This window comes from Anopheles coustani, chromosome 3 (genome assembly GCF_943734705.1).
Source record: "Anopheles coustani chromosome 3, idAnoCousDA_361_x.2, whole genome shotgun sequence".
Taxonomy (NCBI): domain Eukaryota; kingdom Metazoa; phylum Arthropoda; class Insecta; order Diptera; family Culicidae; genus Anopheles; species Anopheles coustani.
In genome coordinates, this window is record NC_071288.1 from 896081 (window position 1) to 915335 (window position 19255).

Genomic DNA, 19255 nt, shown 5'->3' on the forward strand with positions numbered 1-19255 from the left:
CATAGCCGCGATTTCGGACATCGGATCGGATTGGAAAGAAACATACGAAACCTTTGGTGCTGTGGTGAAGGTTTCGGATTTATTTCCGTTCAACGTTTGCCTGTTGTGGTACATTATTCCTAAAATAGTAGTTCTATATGTTGCCGCATGGGTCATTAAACAAGAACATTCGACTGTTTTTTTTTCTTTAATGGCATTTACTTACATTCTGCGCGGCCCAACACCGAGCGGAGGGTGTTGTTTTTAGAATTGACGGGCCTGCGAGCTAAATCCTAGTCCAACGCCACGCATCGTGTGCGTCACTTGACGTGCGACCTCGTACTGCTGTTCCATGGTGGAGAAGAGTTCTTCCTGCTTTTTAATACTGTCGCCTGGGAGTTTACTACTGCTGGTGCCTTTGCCACCGCCACCACTTCCACTACCACTGCCATCCGTAGCTGCTGTTGAAGAGGTTGACACGGGCATAGGAACCGCCGACGATGGTAACGCACCTTCTTCGCCTGGCTTCGATTGCGCATCCTTTACGCCCATGAGGCGTAGAAACTTGGACGCAACGCGACCGTCCGTGTCCTGGGCAAACTTGGCCTGCTCCCACTTGCTGATGTTGGACGAGACCTCTTTGCTCTCGGTCGACTTGTGGCTCCAGAGCAGTTTGCGTTTTTGCACCTGATCGGCGTATCGCACGGGATTGACGGCACCCGGGTTGTAGTACGAGGGTAGCGGTACGCTGTCGACCGCCTTCTGACTTTGCTGCAGCACATCGATGCCCATCTTTTCTAGCTGGGCCGCCTTGGCGGTAGTACGAAGCAACGCGCTGCGGGAGAGCAGGGCACCAGCGGCGGCGGCAGCGGCGGCCGCGTCTGGCGGAGACGACACGAGCGGAAGTCCGAGCTGTAGTTTCGATTCGTTGGAGACGAGGTTCAGTTTGGCCGCAACCGCTGGTGGAATCAGTGGGCCAACGGGGGGCTTCGTTGGGATGCTCATTAAGGAGGGAATTCCGGCCGTCGGGTTGATCAATGGAGCCGCCCCGAGGAGGGACTGAGATAGAGGTGGCGTTGGAAGCAACGACATGGGTTTTGGTTGTTGATCGTGTGACGGTTTGTTGGCGAATCTAGTTGGGAGCGGCAGCAAACCCATGCCCGCCATTGGAGCTACTGGTGGTACCGCCGGTTGGGCGGCATGCAATTGCGGTGGAGGGGGAGATTTGCTAGCCGATCGTGACCTTGACCGAGACCGTGAATCGCGTCCCCTCGATGACTTTCTCTCCTCGGGAGAGTAACGTTTGCGGGTGCGTGCATCACGTGAGTTGGAGCGACGATTTCTACGACGATCTTCGGTGCTTCGTCTTTCCTTACGATCCGCATCTTTCCCACCGCGAGCATCTCTTCGACCCTCATCACGATTGTTTCCTTTGCTGTAAGGTAAATACATTTTTTAAAAGTATTCTCAATGGATAACGAACCATCCCTTCAAACACGCTTACCTCCTGTAGTTACCACCACCACGTCGCGCGTCTCTGGAATCATTGCGACCGCCACGACCACGGGGCTCGTTACGATTACGGACTCGATCTCGATCCCTTTCGCGATCTCTCTCACGTTCTCGTTCTCGGTCACGGTCACGGTCACGATCACGTTCGCGTTCCCGATCGCGCTCTCGTTCACGTTCACGATTACGGTCTCGGTTACGATCACGGTCACGGTTCCGGTCACGGTCCCGTTCACGCTCGCGCTCGCGTTCCCTTTCCCGTTTACTTTCTCGATTCCTTTCCCGTTCATGATTACGTTGCTTTTCCCGATCCTTCCGGTCACGCTCTCGGGAATTGCTTCGTCTCACGCGTTTTGGTGGAGATTTCTTCCTGTCATATTGAGCTTTTACCGGACTCTACAAAGAACGATTAGTGGCTATAGCGAAGTTAAGAGAGTTTACCGCCTGGCATATGTGCTTACCTTGCTGTCGCTCCTACCGGAAGCCGCCGCACGACGATACTGGCCTGGAGGAGAGTGAGATTTTCGTCCATTGCTACTGCCACCTCTGACAGCGAGTGGTTTGCTGGCAGATTTCTTCTCGTCTTCACCATTCCTGCCCCTACCCACCGGCGATGCGCTGCGCGATTGTGACTTGCGAGAGTCTGAGCTAGAGGACGAGGAGCTGGAGTGCGATGAAGCGCGTGAACGACGGTCCTCATCCGCCGACGAGGAGGACGATGATTTCTAGAATTGGAAAGATACCACACGACCGTCCTTGGTTGTACGTGAAACTGCGTCCAATCCAAACCCTCATTTGCCGCACGGGGTCATTGCTCAACTTTACTACCCGCAAAGTAGAAGCAAACTCGTACGTAAGTGGCAAGGGTTCAGAGTTGGCGGTTTGTTGTAGAACAGGTGACAAATTAATCAAACTTTTCGTGACGAATAAGTTGATTCATTCGCTTTAATCGTGGACAAAAAAGTCGCATTGCAATGATTTACGTTCAACATAAAAAAACGCCTCTCGAGGAGCGTTAGTTTGAAGGTAATGAGGAAAAAGAAGAAAAATTGAGTATATTCCCTGGGTTTTAGTGTCGTTATTTTTAAATATACTTACACCAGAGCGTCTTACCCATAGCGAACGAGCGTATGGTGTTTTGTTTTCTTACTTAGTGATAGCTTCCAGCCACCAACTTTCAGCACAGCGGGGCCCTTTCTCCATCCGCGTAGAGTCCGCGCATCATTTTCCAAAACAACGGAACGCATTTCTGGCTGGAGGAGGGGAGGGAGCGACTCAAGCTCTACTCGCTTTGATGGAAATTCTGGAGGAAAATTCTGGTGTTCCGTGTGTCGGTTTGAGGTCGTCGGCGCCTTTCGCGCTCATGGCTGGTTGGTTCGGTTGAGGGCGATCGGTTGTTCTTGGAACATTCTTTGAGTGTGTTTTTGGGGGTATTTTGTGGCATATGCATTTTAAAGGCTATATGATTGAGGTGTTCTTTGGACGACAACATAATAGGCGTCAGAATTATTGGCGGTAACATTGGTGATAGTGAAAGAGAGATATATGAACGTACATAAAACGAAATGATGCAAGAGCGAAACGTGACAACACGATATATCAAAGAGAGGCGAGGGTATTTGAAGGATCATTTGATTGCAACATTGAAGCTTAAAAAGGGCTCTTCCGACAAGCCATTCTTTTTGTTGATGGTAACATACTAGAATTAAACACTCCCAACGAAAAAAGGGTAGCGTGCTTGTGGAACCAATAGTTTCTCATCTCTTGAAATGGGTGAACGAACGGGTGTAGGTAACGGAACAATAAAGAGATAGGAAGTCGAGGAGAAGAGCCATATATGTGACATTAATATTTACCTCTTTCGGCTCCTTTCGGGACCTGTACTTGTCGTGAGCTTTCTTTTCGCAGGAACCCTTGGCTGGAACCGCTTTACGGCCACCATCGTCATTCTCATTACGGCGGGACTTGGGTTGTCTCTTCGGCGAAGACGCTGCCGTGGATGATGAGCCGGTCGGTGACGAGGTTTGTTCCTAAGGGAATGGGCAACTATTCAGGATATATGTAGGCAAGATAGGCGAATTATATTATTAAACATGGTCTTTGCGAGTTCATACGAGAATTTTTCCGCAATTGTTTTATCTTTTTAAATCAATAGCGAATCTAGTGATCGACTATGTTTATAGTTTTTGTTATGCGCTGAGTTTCGCACATTGCATTCAGTAGAGTAACAAACAACCGATAGCTATGTCGCGGGGATAAAGCCAACATACAGCAAGGCTAGTCGTCTTCGAGCATACGATAGTCCCCGGGACCAGGAAAAAATCGATATATCATTGGTGATGCAGTAGCCATTTCAACACACGAGAAATCACCACTCCACACCAGAGGAACATCTTCTCGATTGAGGTAATCCAGGTACCAGAGGGTTGCTATATTTAACAGGCCTATTTTTTTATTAGCCCCCTCGTAAGGCATGGCTTTTTTTGTTCCTTATAGGGAACAAGTTAATCTTCCCACGGAAAGGTGGGAAACGCTTTCAAACAAAAACTTGCACTAGCTTCAATCGTCAATGCGATAGCTTCTACACAGAAAAACATTTTCCACATCATTGCCACACATCACACTAATGAAATATCGTCGAATTGATTGAATTATTTACCCGTTTCGACTCTAAATCCTGCGTTTCTTCCTGGTCAGAATCGGCGTAGTTGCTTAGAAGAGAGTCCATTTTGAAATCTATGATGAAATGAAAAAGAAATCCCGATGACACTGTTGACAGCAAGGTATGTAGACTATGTGGCCCAAGGTAGCTTGAACACTATGGGGTCAAAATTTAAAATAATGGTTTAAACAGACAATTTATCATGATGCTATCTTTGTTAGGGATTTAACCGATTTAAACCATAGACCCCTCAAAGGAGAAGACAACCGCCTTTATACATAGAAAGTTTTAGTCGTTATTTTGTATGTCTATAACACAAAAAAACTTAAAATTTGTTACTAACTTATAGTCCCTTCCCCTATTTGGATATGAGGCCCCTCAAAAAAAGATATTTGTTGTATTTTAAAATTATTTCATTTATGGTTCTTTATTTTTCTTCTGTATACTTTTTATCAAAGTTGTAATTCTCCATCGTATCACGAACGGATTTAAGCTCGTTCAGCAACAGCAGCGCATCATTCCGGTTGAGATTCACAGTGTGATTAGTTTTTTGTGGTACTCCGTCGACAATCTCGTTGTGTATTCCAATTTTAAGCTGAATGCAGTCGATCGTGTTCTTTGGAATGCTGCATTGAAATGTTTCCAGCTGATTTATACTCAAGCTATTGTCCCGCAGGACAGTTCTTATTTTTTGCACGTGGTCGCCGAGCAGCCGGCACATGATCGCGGTGTGTTCCTTTGGCAAACCGAGCTGTTGTAATTCCGTTCCGAATACGGCAATCTCCGTGTTGTACCGTGACGCAATGGTCAAGAGAAACCGCAGACAAGCCATGCCTCCCTTTGGTGCGTCCATGGAGCCCTTGGTGATGGCGTAGATTTTGCTAATTTCATCTTCCTACTCAAACAAACGAAAATTAATAAAATTACTTCTACTAATATGATGCTATTGATCGAACGTACCGGGATGACCGCTCCTAAGATGGATTTCGCTGTATGCTCTCCCAGTTGGTTCAGTTGGTCCGGTGTAAGCTGGGCAAGGTTGGAATGTATTTCGGCCAACACCCAATCGGGACAATCGCCGTCCCCGCAGAATCTAAATTTCTGTAGCCAAGAAGAATGAAGACATGAAACGGTCCAAATTAGAGACCAAACTTTCCAAAAGTAGCAAATGCTCCATATTTAAACCATCACCAAACTTAATCAAGCGAAATGGACCTGTTTTATGACGGGGGTGGTGAGCTCTTGAAGCCTTTACCGCATTCGTTCGTTTGTTGCGGATGGGGTAGGATTAACCTTGCGGTTTTTGGATTTTGTTGGTTTTTTTTTGCATTCTCCATGTAGAACGAAGATGCCGTTGTACGCTGGCTTTAACGAGTTCTACAAATGACAAAACTTAACCGTGCGTTTCTGGAAACGTGGGCTTTAACTCAAAGTAAGTGGAGATTGTCACGATCCAAGTAGGACTAGCAAATCACGTCACGAAACACGCTTGGCGGAGAGCTTCAAAAGTATGAAACGATTACAATCTTTCGAATGAGACGGACTAATGAAAACCAGCTCAAAGCATAAGCAAAGTTGAAATGTTTTCCACCACTGTGGGCGATCCTTACCCCGCGAGACACAGAAAAGGTGGACCATTTTGCATACGCTTTAAATGGTTCAGTACAAACTATTGTGAGCTTCACAAGAGTTCAAACGCTTCGACATCGTACTTCATCTGTTCCGGTCGGTTGAACAGATTTGATTGCTCCTTCCGGCAAGGTGGACTCTTAACTTTACAGTGGTCATTTGTGCGCAGCCACCGTGTCTCATCCCCCCGTTTTACCGTTTTCGGTTTAAAATAAGCCAAAAACTTTTCATTACGCACGCACACCTTCCGCTGCCGAACGACGTAGGCAAAGGGGTGGGCGCAATGCAGTACGCATCCTAGCGAAAAGGACTCCCCCTAACCCCTTTTCATTCCCCCTCTCCCGCCCTTTACGGAATGGGAAAATGAGCTGGTTGAGGTGTTGATAATGGGATGAATCTAAGATCAAGCACCAATCCACCTACACCACCACCAGGGCGCCGACTTTCGTAATGCTGTTGACAAATTGTAAGGAAGAAATACTTCAATCGTTTGTAATTGTCCGCAATCAAGGACCCTTCAACACCGCGCACCATTTCATTGCAGTTCTCCCAAGGGGAAGTATTTTACGAATCGTTGATTTGTTGAGGTTCATCCTTTGGTTGGGTTTGGAGAGGGTTGGAATAAGGGAACCGAGAGGTGCAAAAGTTGATCGCAACATCGCACAGGGAGCAGTATAAAAAGGACACTCGTCACTCAACAGGTGAACCAGTTAGCAATTGAGCGTGACCGCGTCGACATGTACCGTTCCGTCGTTGGGTGAACGAATCTCGGTGTGAACTTGTTTTTCACTACCATCCCAAAAGGATTGGAAAGTGGTTGTTAAAAAAAAAAAAAAAAAAAAAATAGAAAAAATAAGGAAAACGTGATTGGCAGGAAACGGAATCGGCCACTGATTTCCGGTGGTGGCGTTGTTTTTCTACGGTAATCTACGACGGTGTCACCCGATGGCAATGTTTTGTCTACTGCTGGCAGTGGCCGCATTCGTGCTAACCGGTGGTCCTTCACTATGCCGCTGTGACCGACCGCACCTGTCCCCCGGCCGTGCTTTCTATCGTTCCGATCCGCTCGCAGGCAACGGTTTCGAGGAAAGTGTTTGGAACAGTATCGGCCATGAAGCCGAATCGGTTGTTGCTCATGGCGAAGGAGCGAAGGTAATTCCGGTTACAAAGTTAACGCTCCCCTCCACCGTACCCTGGCAGCGCGCCGTCATGAGCGCGAGGGAGCTTATAGTTCTGGAGTCGCTACTCAATCGCTACCGGAAGTACATGGTGGACGAATTTTCGCGCTACGATGACGCGTGTTCGGTGCTGTACGACGATGACGAGGCGGTCGCGGTTGATTCGTACAACGATAGCGTGGAAATATCCTTGGGGCAAGCGGTCGCAGGACGTCTGGACGACACTAGCGGTTCCGGAGGAGAAAAAAGTGAGCAGCCACAACCGGAAATCAACGTACCGTTGATTGAATTTAAGGAGTTTTTTGATTTTTTTTCCTCCCACTTCTCCACACGGAAGACACGTGTGGCGGAAGAGGGTTGTTAGTTTTTCCTTTCTCTGTCTCTGCATGGTGGACAGTTGGGGAACATGTGTATGTTTACTTTCGTTGTTGACGGTCTATAATCCATTTTAGCGTGATTGCTTTTTACACCATTTCCTGCCGCTAGGGTGTGGTAGAGGAAAGTTAGTTCAATTAATGTAACGCAATCACGCAATTATGGCATGTGTAGACAGGGAATAGGGCTGTTTTAATGTTCCGTTTGGGTTGTGGAAGGGTCGAACTGAAATGCATTAAAAAATGAGATAGTTTCCCTTATTGATTCCCGTATTTACATCTTTTGTTTTTCAGCTTCTAATACATTAAGGAAAGATGACTCAATGAAGCTTTCCCATCCATTGAAAGACTATTGCTCCAGAAGTGCGCGGCAGTTTTATCACTGCCTAATAGAGGATGTTAGCGATCAGCAGCTTTTAGGTATCATACATGAATATTTGCAAACGATCTGCACCCGAGATCCGAGGGCCAGCAGCAATGTGCTGCAGAAAAGGGACACTCCTCGATACGTGTCGAAGCAAAAATTCCATTCCTGGGGTGGAAAGCGAAGCAACGACCCGGCATTCTATCCGTGGGGCGGCAAGCGAACCGCAGTTCGTCCGCACAAGCAACCGAAGGTGGTCATACGCAATCCATTTCATTCGTGGGGTGGCAAACGCAGTGATGTCGGGGCCGCCTCGGATGTCTCGGCATAAGCAGGGAACACCAGAATAAGCGCCGCACAGCCAAGCAAAAGGATGGATGAACCACCAGCAGCCATTAAACAGCCATGAGAAGCTTTCCCCTCCGGTCATTGCATGTTTTATGGTAGTAATTGTAAAGAGATATTATCGTCCGAGGTGCAGCTAATAAAAACACACTCGCAAATCACACAGAGCAGCAAGGATATTTCAATAAACTTAGCATTTCGAAAAAAAACATGTGCTCGGCTGTGCAAATGTGTTCTTCTTAACAATAAACTTACCATTTCTAGGCAGGAGTCACAGCTGAAATCTTGAACAATGTAAAATATCACTGTAGAACCGTGTTTTGGGTGGAATTTACTTTGTTGTTATCTACGATTTAGTGTTGACAAATCAGGATTCGGAAGATTCGAAGATTTAATCCCTAGACGGATTCGAATTTGGCATCAATAAGCTTCAAAAACCTTGGTCACTATTTGAAATAATGGTTAAAATAGCTAATTTGTTAATAACTAACTCAAATGAAAAGTCTTTTGAAGACAGATAACTCTGAGCTACAAAGGTTCTTCTGAAATTCTTAGTTTATGAAATAAATAATTAAATGAGGCGTTAGATTTAATTCAGGCGTCCGAAAATAATCTAAACTTGAATATTAGATCTGCTGAAGTATAACAGACGACTAGCGACATCTTCATTCAATGGGTACATCTAATGATTTGAAATTTCTGTTGATTTTTGTGATTTGTGTTGCTCAGTGTTTTGAAATAGTGAAATGTACAATAATGTATTCAAGTGCATATGCCGTAACATGAGATCTATGCTAGTCGATGTGGGCAAATATATGAACCTTCGAGGACATCAAGTTCAACTACAATTGTTTCCAAGATTTAAGTGCAGTCAGTGTTCAAGTCACAAAAATGATTAAACATCAAATATAATTCTTAATGATTATTTCGATAATTTCTATAACTTTGTTGTCTGTCAGGTTTTAAATCTTATGCATTTATTTCCCAAATAAAGTTGGGGCACCCGTTTGCAATACCCTTCGAGATTGCGCGTTGCAAGAGTAAAGAGCCCATTAGTGCACCAATTGCGTCAATTCACTTTCCGTTGCATCTGCAACTGCATGTACCGTTATTGTGGTTGCCGTGGTGGAGAGATGGTGGGTTTTGTAGAGGTTTTTATATTGAGATTCATGTGGCATAAGAGCTCTGTACTGTACTTCTTTTGTGACGTTTTAGTATACGTTTGCAGGGTCACCACGTGGGTATGATTCATAAGAGATTTTGAATATTTCTTTTCTGCGATTCGTGTGGGCAGCATTGGTAGATTATCGTAAGCGGAAGGAAGCCTTTCCCTTTTTCTTGACGTAAAACTAGGTTGCCATCTTCAAGATTTCCAAGTTATCTCCCTCATCATCATCATCATCATCCGGACAGCATCCATGACTCCGAGAACGTTCGCCGTATTACATCATATTGACCAGCCTCCATCGAGACCAGTGATCGGTGACCTTCACGTCCGTCTTACCTTGTATGAAAGGGATCGCTTGTTAGCTTCTAGTTCGATTGAGAAAACGCGGGTGTCGCGGGTGCTTCTTGAACTCACACACAATCAGAGCGCACAATGTTGTGATGCATGACGGTTGCACGACGGACTTTAGAGTGTCCAAGATATATAGAGCAACGTGCCAGACGGCATCGTTTTGTCGTTCAAGGTTTCCTCTGTCCTAGATACGGAAAAAGGTACGATGGGAACGTAAGGCAACGGAATCTCATGGAATTATAGGAGGACATCGCTTGCGTTCTCTTTAAGATCGACGTAGAATGCAAACAAATGGTCAGTCAAAGGCAACTTGAACATGATTGTCCTGTCTCATCTCCTCATCGTCTGTTCTTGTCGACGGGGGTTCTCCATTCTATGGAATGAGATTCGTCTTCGATTTTTTCATTTATCTTAAATCAATGTCGAAATTTCAAAAATAGTATTTAATCAAATGGCTATATCATCTAGATCATTCGAATCGTTTAATTAATAGAACTGTTATTAGGGACCGTGCCGCGGAATTCGGTAAAATATCATTCATCAAATCTCAAACAACTTGGTGGCGCATCCATTGCACTCTCTTTCTGTTGGTATTGAAACCTCGCGGCGGAATCAAAAGGTATGTCATGCCCAGATCGCAGGCAGATTGAAATAATTCGGTTAACTGCGCTTAATTAATAACTAATATTTACCTTGTCGGGCGAGTAACGATTGCATCTCCCGGAGTCCAGGCCACGCCGCGATGTTTAGTTAGTAATTTACATAATATCTTGTGTCGAAAACTTCTCACTGGCAAAAGGAGAGGGAACAGGGTAATTCAAGTGGCGTTGCGGGATAGTGGCGCTGGGTAGGGTATAATAAATCAAAGCTTGGTGCAATGCCCGGCGTTGCATAAACATCATGGCATGGGATTATCGACTTGGGATGGAAAGGAAAGAGAAAGGCAGGTGTGGTAGGTAATACTCCCGAAGACATTGTACCAGTTTCCTATTGGGATCTGTTTGCATTCCCAAATAATCCTCGGAAATATGCCACAAAAGCGGGGAAGCTGTGCTACGGCATGTAGTTCCATTAAAGTACTATTCTCATCGGTTTTTGGATCGGCACTCCTATACTTCTGACAGCGAAATGCATGTACATGCAGTGGAGGTTTTATCTTCCTCGTGAGAATTGTGCATTCCCATTCTCTCGCACGTTCCTCATCGTGGAGTGGAACACTTATCCTACGAGTATGTAAAATCTTCATAGTCGGGAATCGTTTTACCACTTGTTCGCGAGGGAAAGATCCTTCGCTAACGTATCCCCGCTATCGACGACCATTCCATTGTCCCATTAACACATTGCAATATGCACGCGAGAATTGACCCTTTCCGGAATAAACGTCGGTGGATGTTCGTGGTATGCAGTTCCATACCACAGAAGAACAGAGCTGCCGAAGGGCGTAAATATTTGAGTGGCAATGATTTTATTATGCACTCTCGAGCAGTGGCACGAGGCGGCAGGAGCAGGAGCTCCTTGTGTTCCTTGACGAGATTTACACTCTAATGGGTGTAATAGCCCATAGAGTGATTGTAAAGTTTTGCAACGACGAGAAGCCGCAAGGAGATAGAGGGAAACTTTGGGGTTAGTTGTGCAATGATTGTGTTATGATTATTTGACGCAAGAAAAATGGTAAAAATTTTATTTGTAAAGAACTTGATATACAATCACCTAAAAATGAATTCTAAATTACGGTTTCGTTAGGTTCAGTTTTTTCAACCACATGAAAATTTAATTTTAAGCACCTGCAATGGTTTGTCATTAACCTTCGTGACGAATTATTATGAGCTATGGGCGCTTTGTTTGTCAATCTCTGGAATGCAATACCTTGAATGTGTGGTATGTTGATTTTAATTACCGAAAGTCCATTTTCCCATACGATTCGTTTTTAACGTGTTCCGTTTCAAAACACCATCTACAGTGAGTTAATTAAAAAAATCATCGAACACCAACAACATAACACATAAGCACAAAATTATTTGTTGAACCTTTTGTGCTGCTTTTCTCGTAAATTTGAACCGACATGGTTCCAATCTGAATACGAGAGGGAGTGATTGTCCCAACGGCTCTGTTTTTTTATTCCCATCCCGTGGTTGGAGACATTTTCTGGTAACAATTAGCCCCCGTTGCACAGGAAATGACAGATTGTCACATCCACTCCCGGTGCTACTTCGGGTCGGGGATTTCGGTTGATGGCGGCAAAACACGGCTACTCCGGTGCATTCACAGTTTCCTGGGCTGCGCAGAGGGGGTAGGAGGGTAACATGAATGGGGCAAACGGACTCGACAAGAGAAGGTGACAGGCTAATTAATGTGCATCTGATCCACCGGACACCCTGCGGCAAATCGATAGGAAATCGGTTGCGATACCACATGTCACTGTTTAGTTTGATCGAATCAAAATCTAAATCAACTCTTACACATTCTGTTGGATTCCATGATGGTTTAACGATTGGCCCTTTCTAATCCGAAGTTATAAACGAAACTTCAGCAGCGTTGGTTTTGGCGCCAAAAAAGGTGTAACCACGTGGTTGATCATTTATCAGTTCCTGTGCTTCTTACGTTTGGGGAAAAAATGGGATCAAGGAACATTTATCTTTCACTACTTGGCCCACAACTAAAACAGTGCTGATGCGCGCATGTACGCAAGATCGGAATCGGAATGGAATGTGACAAGTGAAGGCAAAAGCTCGCGCGCAACCCACGCGCTTCACCAATGCACAACACGTTTCGCGATCGCGATCTCACGTGCGTGTTTGTGTGTGCAATGTCGGAGGTCGCGGAAAACATTGCGCCATCGCCTTCTCTCGGTAGCGCCATCAAAACCTTCACTGAGGATCCGTCGACAAAGATGCTGCTCATGACGATGATGATGATGATGGCGGAAGATAAATGGCGCAAAATCAGCGAGAAAATGTGCCTTCGATTTCGGGCTGTGTGTTTGTGTGCATGCGGGTGAATGGGCCCCCTGCCTCCTCATGGTATTCAGAGTAAGTGTATCTCGAGTCCCCCCAGCCACCCTTTCGGTACCTCTCTATAATTTTGATTATGAAGATGATGTCTCTGCAGAGACGGTTGTTCCTAAATGCTTTCAAGTATCGCCGAGTGCGTGGTGACTCTTCACCGAACGGCCATTTTTTGAAGGTCGTACGATCATGTTCATGTTGTTGCCATGTGTGAGGATTCGACACTTGGCACTGAACTTCGTTCGGGGATCGGGCATTCTCCGGGCATATAAAAAAAGGAATCTGCTCGACCAGCAAAGCATCCTGCAAGGTCGCCCATCAATTAGCTCTTATCTTCTATTTTCTTTGTAACTGACAATGTGACTGTTTGGACAGCTGTACAATCTTGGAGCGATCATCACACTCGTAGCCTTTTGTTTCATGTTGATGGGGAACGTGACATTCTCGATAAAAATCACACTCACGGTAGGATGCTCACATCTCAAGTTGGTGAAATGGCACATTTAAATTTATAAAAATAAAACAAATCTGCATATGTACAAACCATGCGGTAACGCAGGAAGCTCAAAGACGAGTGGGGCCGTACTTTCAGCTCATCAAAGCAACACAAGGTACTATTTGAGGCGGATTGCTTTGATTGAAATGAAAGCTTTCCCAGTCCCGGTCTGTCGGTTGATTGCTACGGAATGGTTCGTTGTTTGGCTTCTGTAAATATTGTTGAGCCAACCACGACTGGTGATTGATAAATAGAGCCCATTTTTGTGTGTTTGACAATAGGAATCAATGGTGTTTGTGGACTTGGAGTTTCGGAGGGGGATATTTGCAATGTTGCATGTACAGAGATACATAAGTAAATCTCTGGTGGTTGATATGGTAATTGCATTATCCGTATGCATCCTGTAGACTTGAGGTGTATCTTGACGGATTTATAGAAAATTGTCCAAACCTGTGTCATGTAACTAAAGCACACAGAGTGTTCCCCATTTTCGGTAGCTGTCCTACGCTTCATTCGGGTTTAGTCAATTAAGATACAAGATAAACTTTGACTGTGTACATCTGGAATAGTACCCGTTCAAAGTTCCATAATGTGGCGAGCGATGGGCTTCACAAGCACCTGGTCATTCTCTCTGAGCCATAGGCTGCTCTCATCTTCGAATGACAGGTTTCTTCGGTTTCATGAAACTCGTTAGACTTCAACCGGCACTTCCCTTCGTGCGCCTCCATCTTCGTCCTGCAGCCCGCTTGGTGTTTTGAATCGGCAGGAGTTTCGTCATACTAATCGTACGCACGCCAAGAGCGACGAGCTGAAATTGAAAATTAGCTGACCTTCCTGCTCAATGTCTGCACGGCGTGTGTTTGTGTTGTTTTGTGCCAGTGCAGCCACGAGCATCTTGAGTTCGGTTGGCCGACCAGTTTTCTCGAAGTCAGTTCAAACTGGCTGCTTGGAAGCTGATGAGCTGCGAGCCAAATTGAAGAGTATCGATAAAGGAGCCGCTTTCTGGGGGCAAAAGGTACTACTTATGCATTTTCGGCACTTACCCAATTGCTACTGCGCCGGTTGAAAGCGGAGGCACTCGAGCATAATTACACAACAGGAGCCTGGAGTGAAGGATAAGTGGTTTTTGTATGTGTGACTACGGGTCATCGAACGACAAACACAAACTAAAAGGATCTGTTATAACGCCAGATTGAATTCTTGCGTTCTAAATCAATCAGAGTTATAAGAGATTGATGATTTCCTTCTTTAAAAAGAAGTGCAATTTCATGAATTATTTTATTACTATCAGTGAAAGGAAAAACACAATAGAAACATTGAACCCTTGTGAAGTACCATCGTTGATAGAAATTCCGAAAGTGTTGTTTGTTTCGGTCAAACAAACGGACAATCGTTTGCTTTCGTTGAAATTATTATGCACTTGATTGACAACAAAGATAACCAGTTAGTCGTGGGAAAGAAAACTTCAGCAGAGAAAGGAAACAAAAAAAAAAAAAAATCAATCGTCGTCAAGAGTAAAAGTAATGACGATGATAGTAATTGACATTTTATAAGATTGTTGCACAATTCACCTTTTACGACTAAGAAGTAATGATTGGATAATTTTACTACTTCATAGCTCCAAAATAATACCATGAAGAAGTTAGAGATGTTTTTGTACGAGTATATTGCAATAATTTTATTATTTGTTGTGTACAATTTGTCTGAAAATGATGTTCTGTTCTGTCAGATAGTGTTTTAAGATATGGCATACTATTTTGAATAAGTTTCATTAAAAGTGCATTCTCCACGTGGTGTCGACAAGGGACTAGTTGTCGTCTTTGTTTAACGTAACATGTTTAAGACCGGCGAGCTGCAGATAATCTATGTTTAACGTAATCATTTCATTATCTCCAGCAGCATCGTTTTGTTAGAAAACACCGTTCCTAACATCGGGTCAGGTATGCGGTTGAGCAAGGTGCAACTAATTGTGCGCCCTCTTTAAAACGCGATCGTTTTGTGTGACCCCTAAGGGGCAGGCAGGCACGATTGTTCCCGCATAAATTAGTTCCGTTTCTTTTGGGAGACTTTGGGTGGCGGCTCTTTCAACATCCGGGGTTTCCTACCTTCGACTGCATGGGGGGCGTCGGTGCAGTTAATTTTTCCCACCTCGCGAAGACACGGTGCAGTTCTCACGTGCTGCAGGCCACCTTCATCGGGGGCCGATATGGCTCACCACAGAAACGAAAGACCTTGCGATCTACCAAGCGGTGCTACATTTTGCGGGCGCATCTTATTTTGGAGTGGTGTAATTTCGATGTTTTGTTTTGCGAGGATGAATTTTATTTTCTGATAAAGTTGTGCGATCGCGAAAAATAATGAAATTCATCGCAAATAAATTACTTTAACGAAATGTGGAAAACCATCCAAACTTTCGTAATGTAATTGTAGGTTACACACTTTTGTATTGCGTTATCGCACTTGGCAAGAAAAAATACGGCGATTATGACGAACAATAAAACCGCGTGCGACGAAGACCCAACGAGGGTCGGAAGGCATTCGAAAACTGGCAGTACCTTCAAGCGGAACTAACCGATGCCATATTGTTGCATTTCTTTTCAAACAATATCGGTGAAATTAATACCCCTCCTTTCCCGGTGCGCTCATCATCTTCAGGGGCACAAGGTTTATATTAAGTGGAGTGTTTCGCCCGGGAGCTTCCGAAATCGAAACCGAATTCGTAAACATATTACTTCCGCCAGTCGGTGACCACTGGAGGGAATGGTACGGACTGGTGGTGCTTATTTACAGAGCAATCTTCGCTAACATAAAGTACGTGCCTGGCGGAGAAAGCTTTCGTAATCATGCCAAATGCCGGCCATATTTACAATCGCTCGGAGGAGATGGTGCTTTGACTGCAAATTTTCAATCGCGATCGAGTATCAGATGGCAATTCAGGGTAAAGTGGTCAGTAAATCATACGTGGAAATAGTTTGAACTGTTGTTATGGTTTTGTTTTAATACGTTGCAAATTTTTGGCGTGAAAGAGTTTGCGGTATATAAATTCTATTTCAACTGCACAGAATATTGAAAACGTGCGTTAAAAATTTCTTTACACTGACATAACAATCCTACTTAACTAATCGATTAAAATTATGTAACGATAGAAAAAGTAAACAGCCGATGCACCATGCCCGGCACAATGTAACAATGAAATCGGCACGCGACCAGCTTAAGACGGTTGAAAGCAAAACCGTACTATCATCGGAGAAAGATCGTTTGTGAACGAACCGAGACCGCCTCTCGACACAGTTAGTTGCATTTCATGATTGGACAAAGCGTGAATTTCAATTCATTCCAATCATCGATGCATTATCAATGACACTTGCCCACCGATTGTTGTCGAACGTCCCTTAACAGGGGCACCCGGTTTTCTCGTCGATCTCCTTTTGAATTACCCTAACAAAAGTCAAAGAAAAACGACCGGACGAAGGGAATATGGTGAGGTGGTCGGCATGTCTTTGCATTGACATCTTACACCGAGGTAAGCGAATCGTTTTACCTTCCTCATGCTTACAATTGGCCATCGCGAGCGGGAGCGAAGGCGATCGAAGAGATCCAAGGGACAACACCATGTGGGATCGATATGTTTCTTCACCGGGGCACACGAGATTGGGAAGCTCGAGCTGCTGTAAGCTCGAATTACAAAAGCACCGTAACACGCGGTTACGGCACCGTCCTCCCGAAGGAACCCGTTCACTTTCGGGTACAGGTGAGCGGTCGAGAAAACAGCTCGATATGGTAAATATGATTAGTGTCGAAGGCATCAGCCGTATTATTGCGCAGACAGACGTCGTGCAGAAGAAAAACTGGCCACCGTCCGAGGCACCGGCACGGGGAATGCGGAAACGATGGCAGCATCTGGAGGTCCCTTTTTTCTTCTTGCCTTCCTCCCTTGCCGCCCTGGGGGAGGGTGAATTATTGAAGCGAGCGGGTTTTGCGGTTGCACTGAGGTGTTAGTCGGTAAACTGGAGAAGATCGAGAAATGACCATGCGGTGGAGCATGTTTGTAGAGGAGCGCACACAGGGCAAGTGCATATGGATGGGCCCAGACCATCACCAAGGTTCTTCCTTTCACAAAAAATTCAGTAAAAAGGTAAAGTAATATGTGTGGAAATAATCGCCATCCATCCGTGGTCGATCTTCGGAGCGCTTCGGAGGATGCGGTTTTGGAAGGGAAACGACGACGACGTTTAGGAACCATCCGTAAATGTAGTTATTTCTTTGTGGTGAGAAGTAACACGTTGGGGTGATTTTTTTTTTCTATGGCACTATATGAGAATAATTTATTCCGCAGTTGGCGTGACCCGCATTTAATTTTCATAACGATCGTTTGGTCATTCGTTGAAGCGGGTGGTTAGGGACGGCGGAATTAATTGAGGAATTACGGCGTATTATTGAGAAGCGTTTTCGGCTAATTTTGGGTGCAAAATTCCACCGTTTCGCGTGGCGTAAGTGGATGCATTTGGATGGTCTGAGAGCGCTGCACTGTTGGACATTCGCGACCTGACGATGTCAACGGGCAAGTAAATGGCAGGTGGTTTCACCATTCCGCCCGAAGTGCCATCGGGTGGTAGATCTTTGTTTCTTCAATGTGCGCTTCTGGGGTACCGCAATTAAAGGTGTCAAAACCCGTAGATCTCCTTCAACCGAAAGCGACACCTTCTAGGGGATTTGTCGCAAGTGAGCGCATCCCCGAAGCGTATTATTTCGGCTGAACCATTGCAGCCACGAATTCGCGCTGACCATCGCGTCACGTTTCGGGTTGGCGTGTGGAAAATCTCACGAAAATCGTCGAGAACTACATTTGGGCAGCAGCGGCTATACCCTTGAGAACGCCATAGATGGGGGGCAAAGGTTTTTTCGCCGGTTTTCTCGTGATACATATTTCTAAGAAGCTGCATGGCGCGTGATTCGTAGGAGCAGCAGTCGTGAGCTAGGCAATAGGTGAACGGCTGAAAAGTGTGGGCTACAATGTGTTATTCTGGCATCGGTTTTTGTGCCGCTTCTTCGACAATCAATTGTTTGACGTGTCAATTGATTGATTGCGGTTCTAGTTTGGCATTAAAGTGTAGAAGAGTAGAGTACGGCGAATGGTTACAATGAAAAGTACTACAACAAAGAACGATGATGCAATGTAGGTGTTGTTTGTTTGAAAACCATTCCTATGAAACGTGAACCATTCAGTGAACACTGAAATAAATCTGAAATAAGATTTTTTTACATTCTTTTGAAAACTGTGTATACAGATTATTTTGCTTTTATTGAAACCATTCAATAATTGTTTTTTATTCCAATATCAGATAGCTACTAATATTTAGTAAATGGTTAACTTCAACAGTAATAGATCTGAAATATCTCGTTAAAAACAATAAATTGCTCAATACTACTACAGTTTCACGTAGTTTAGTAATGTTATGGTATAAAATGATGTAATAAAAACTGCTACAATAGACCTTTCATTTGTTAGCCGGACTGCTCTATTAATAATAACTTCCTCTCACTTGTCTATCTGTATCGTGCTCTGTTTCTATTCCACATTTTCTCCTTAACGATGTCTAATTCAATCGATCGATCGTTACAGTTTCGTTCAGTAGTTCCACAACCGCCATAGAACCGCGCGAGATGAAGCACCACAGTCTGTAGACACAGTCACCAGGCGCATGGTGGCAATGGGTGGCGGGTATGCTTGGTACATTCTCTCATCGCGGTGCAGTCAACATGGCCAATCTACCTGCGCGATCCGCGCTTCGGTGAACTGCTGGGGTGCGCACGTGCACCCCACAGATTAGGCAAAGAGAGCATCGGGCGTAAAGAGAAGAAGCGACGGTCGTGGGGATGAAAGTTGAATCGAAAAGTGCCGCTCATCATAGCCACCGCTTTGTTAGGAGCGGAGGGGGGGGGGTCTAGGAGCGGAAGTGAACGGGCACAGTGGAAGGGACAAGCCGATGAGGCTTCCAAGTGAGCGACCAAGTGACCGAGCGCGCACGCGGGCTCGACAGAAAACAGAAGAGTACAACGGACCCCACGGTGCACGAACCCCCACAATTGCTGAAGATCCAAACGATCTGCGCGACACTCTGACACGGAGATCGGCGGGATCCACGAGCCCGCGATGGTTTTGAGGTTGTTTTTCATAAAATTCAACCACGCTAC

General features: G+C 45.1%; 3 protein-coding genes across 3 annotated transcripts; 1 reads left to right on the plus strand and 2 right to left on the minus strand.

Moving 5' to 3' along the window:
* Positions 1-98: 98 nt before the first annotated feature.
* Positions 99-4216, minus strand: LOC131272058 (arginine/serine-rich coiled-coil protein 2-like). Its single transcript, XM_058273676.1, has 5 exons — positions 4148-4216; positions 3345-3518; positions 1950-2213; positions 1484-1884; positions 99-1414 (listed from the first exon to the last, which is right to left on the minus strand). Exons 1-5 carry the CDS (start codon positions 4214-4216, stop codon positions 244-246), a joined length of 2079 nt encoding a protein of 692 aa, XP_058129659.1. The 3' UTR covers positions 99-243.
* Positions 4217-4563: 347 nt separating this feature from the next.
* LOC131272066 (COMM domain-containing protein 4) lies at positions 4564-8389 on the minus strand. The gene is made up of 3 exons (XM_058273683.1): positions 8296-8389; positions 5111-5251; positions 4564-5045 (listed from the first exon to the last, which is right to left on the minus strand). Exons 1-3 carry the CDS (start codon positions 8296-8298, stop codon positions 4578-4580), a joined length of 612 nt encoding a protein of 203 aa, XP_058129666.1. The 5' UTR covers positions 8299-8389; the 3' UTR covers positions 4564-4577.
* Positions 6503-8241, plus strand: LOC131272061 (leucokinins-like). Its single transcript, XM_058273679.1, has 2 exons — positions 6503-7205; positions 7626-8241. The coding sequence occupies exons 1-2, from the start codon at positions 6725-6727 to the stop codon at positions 8024-8026; spliced, it is 882 nt and encodes a 293-aa protein (XP_058129662.1). The 5' UTR covers positions 6503-6724; the 3' UTR covers positions 8027-8241.
* Positions 8390-19255: the final 10866 nt, after the last annotated feature.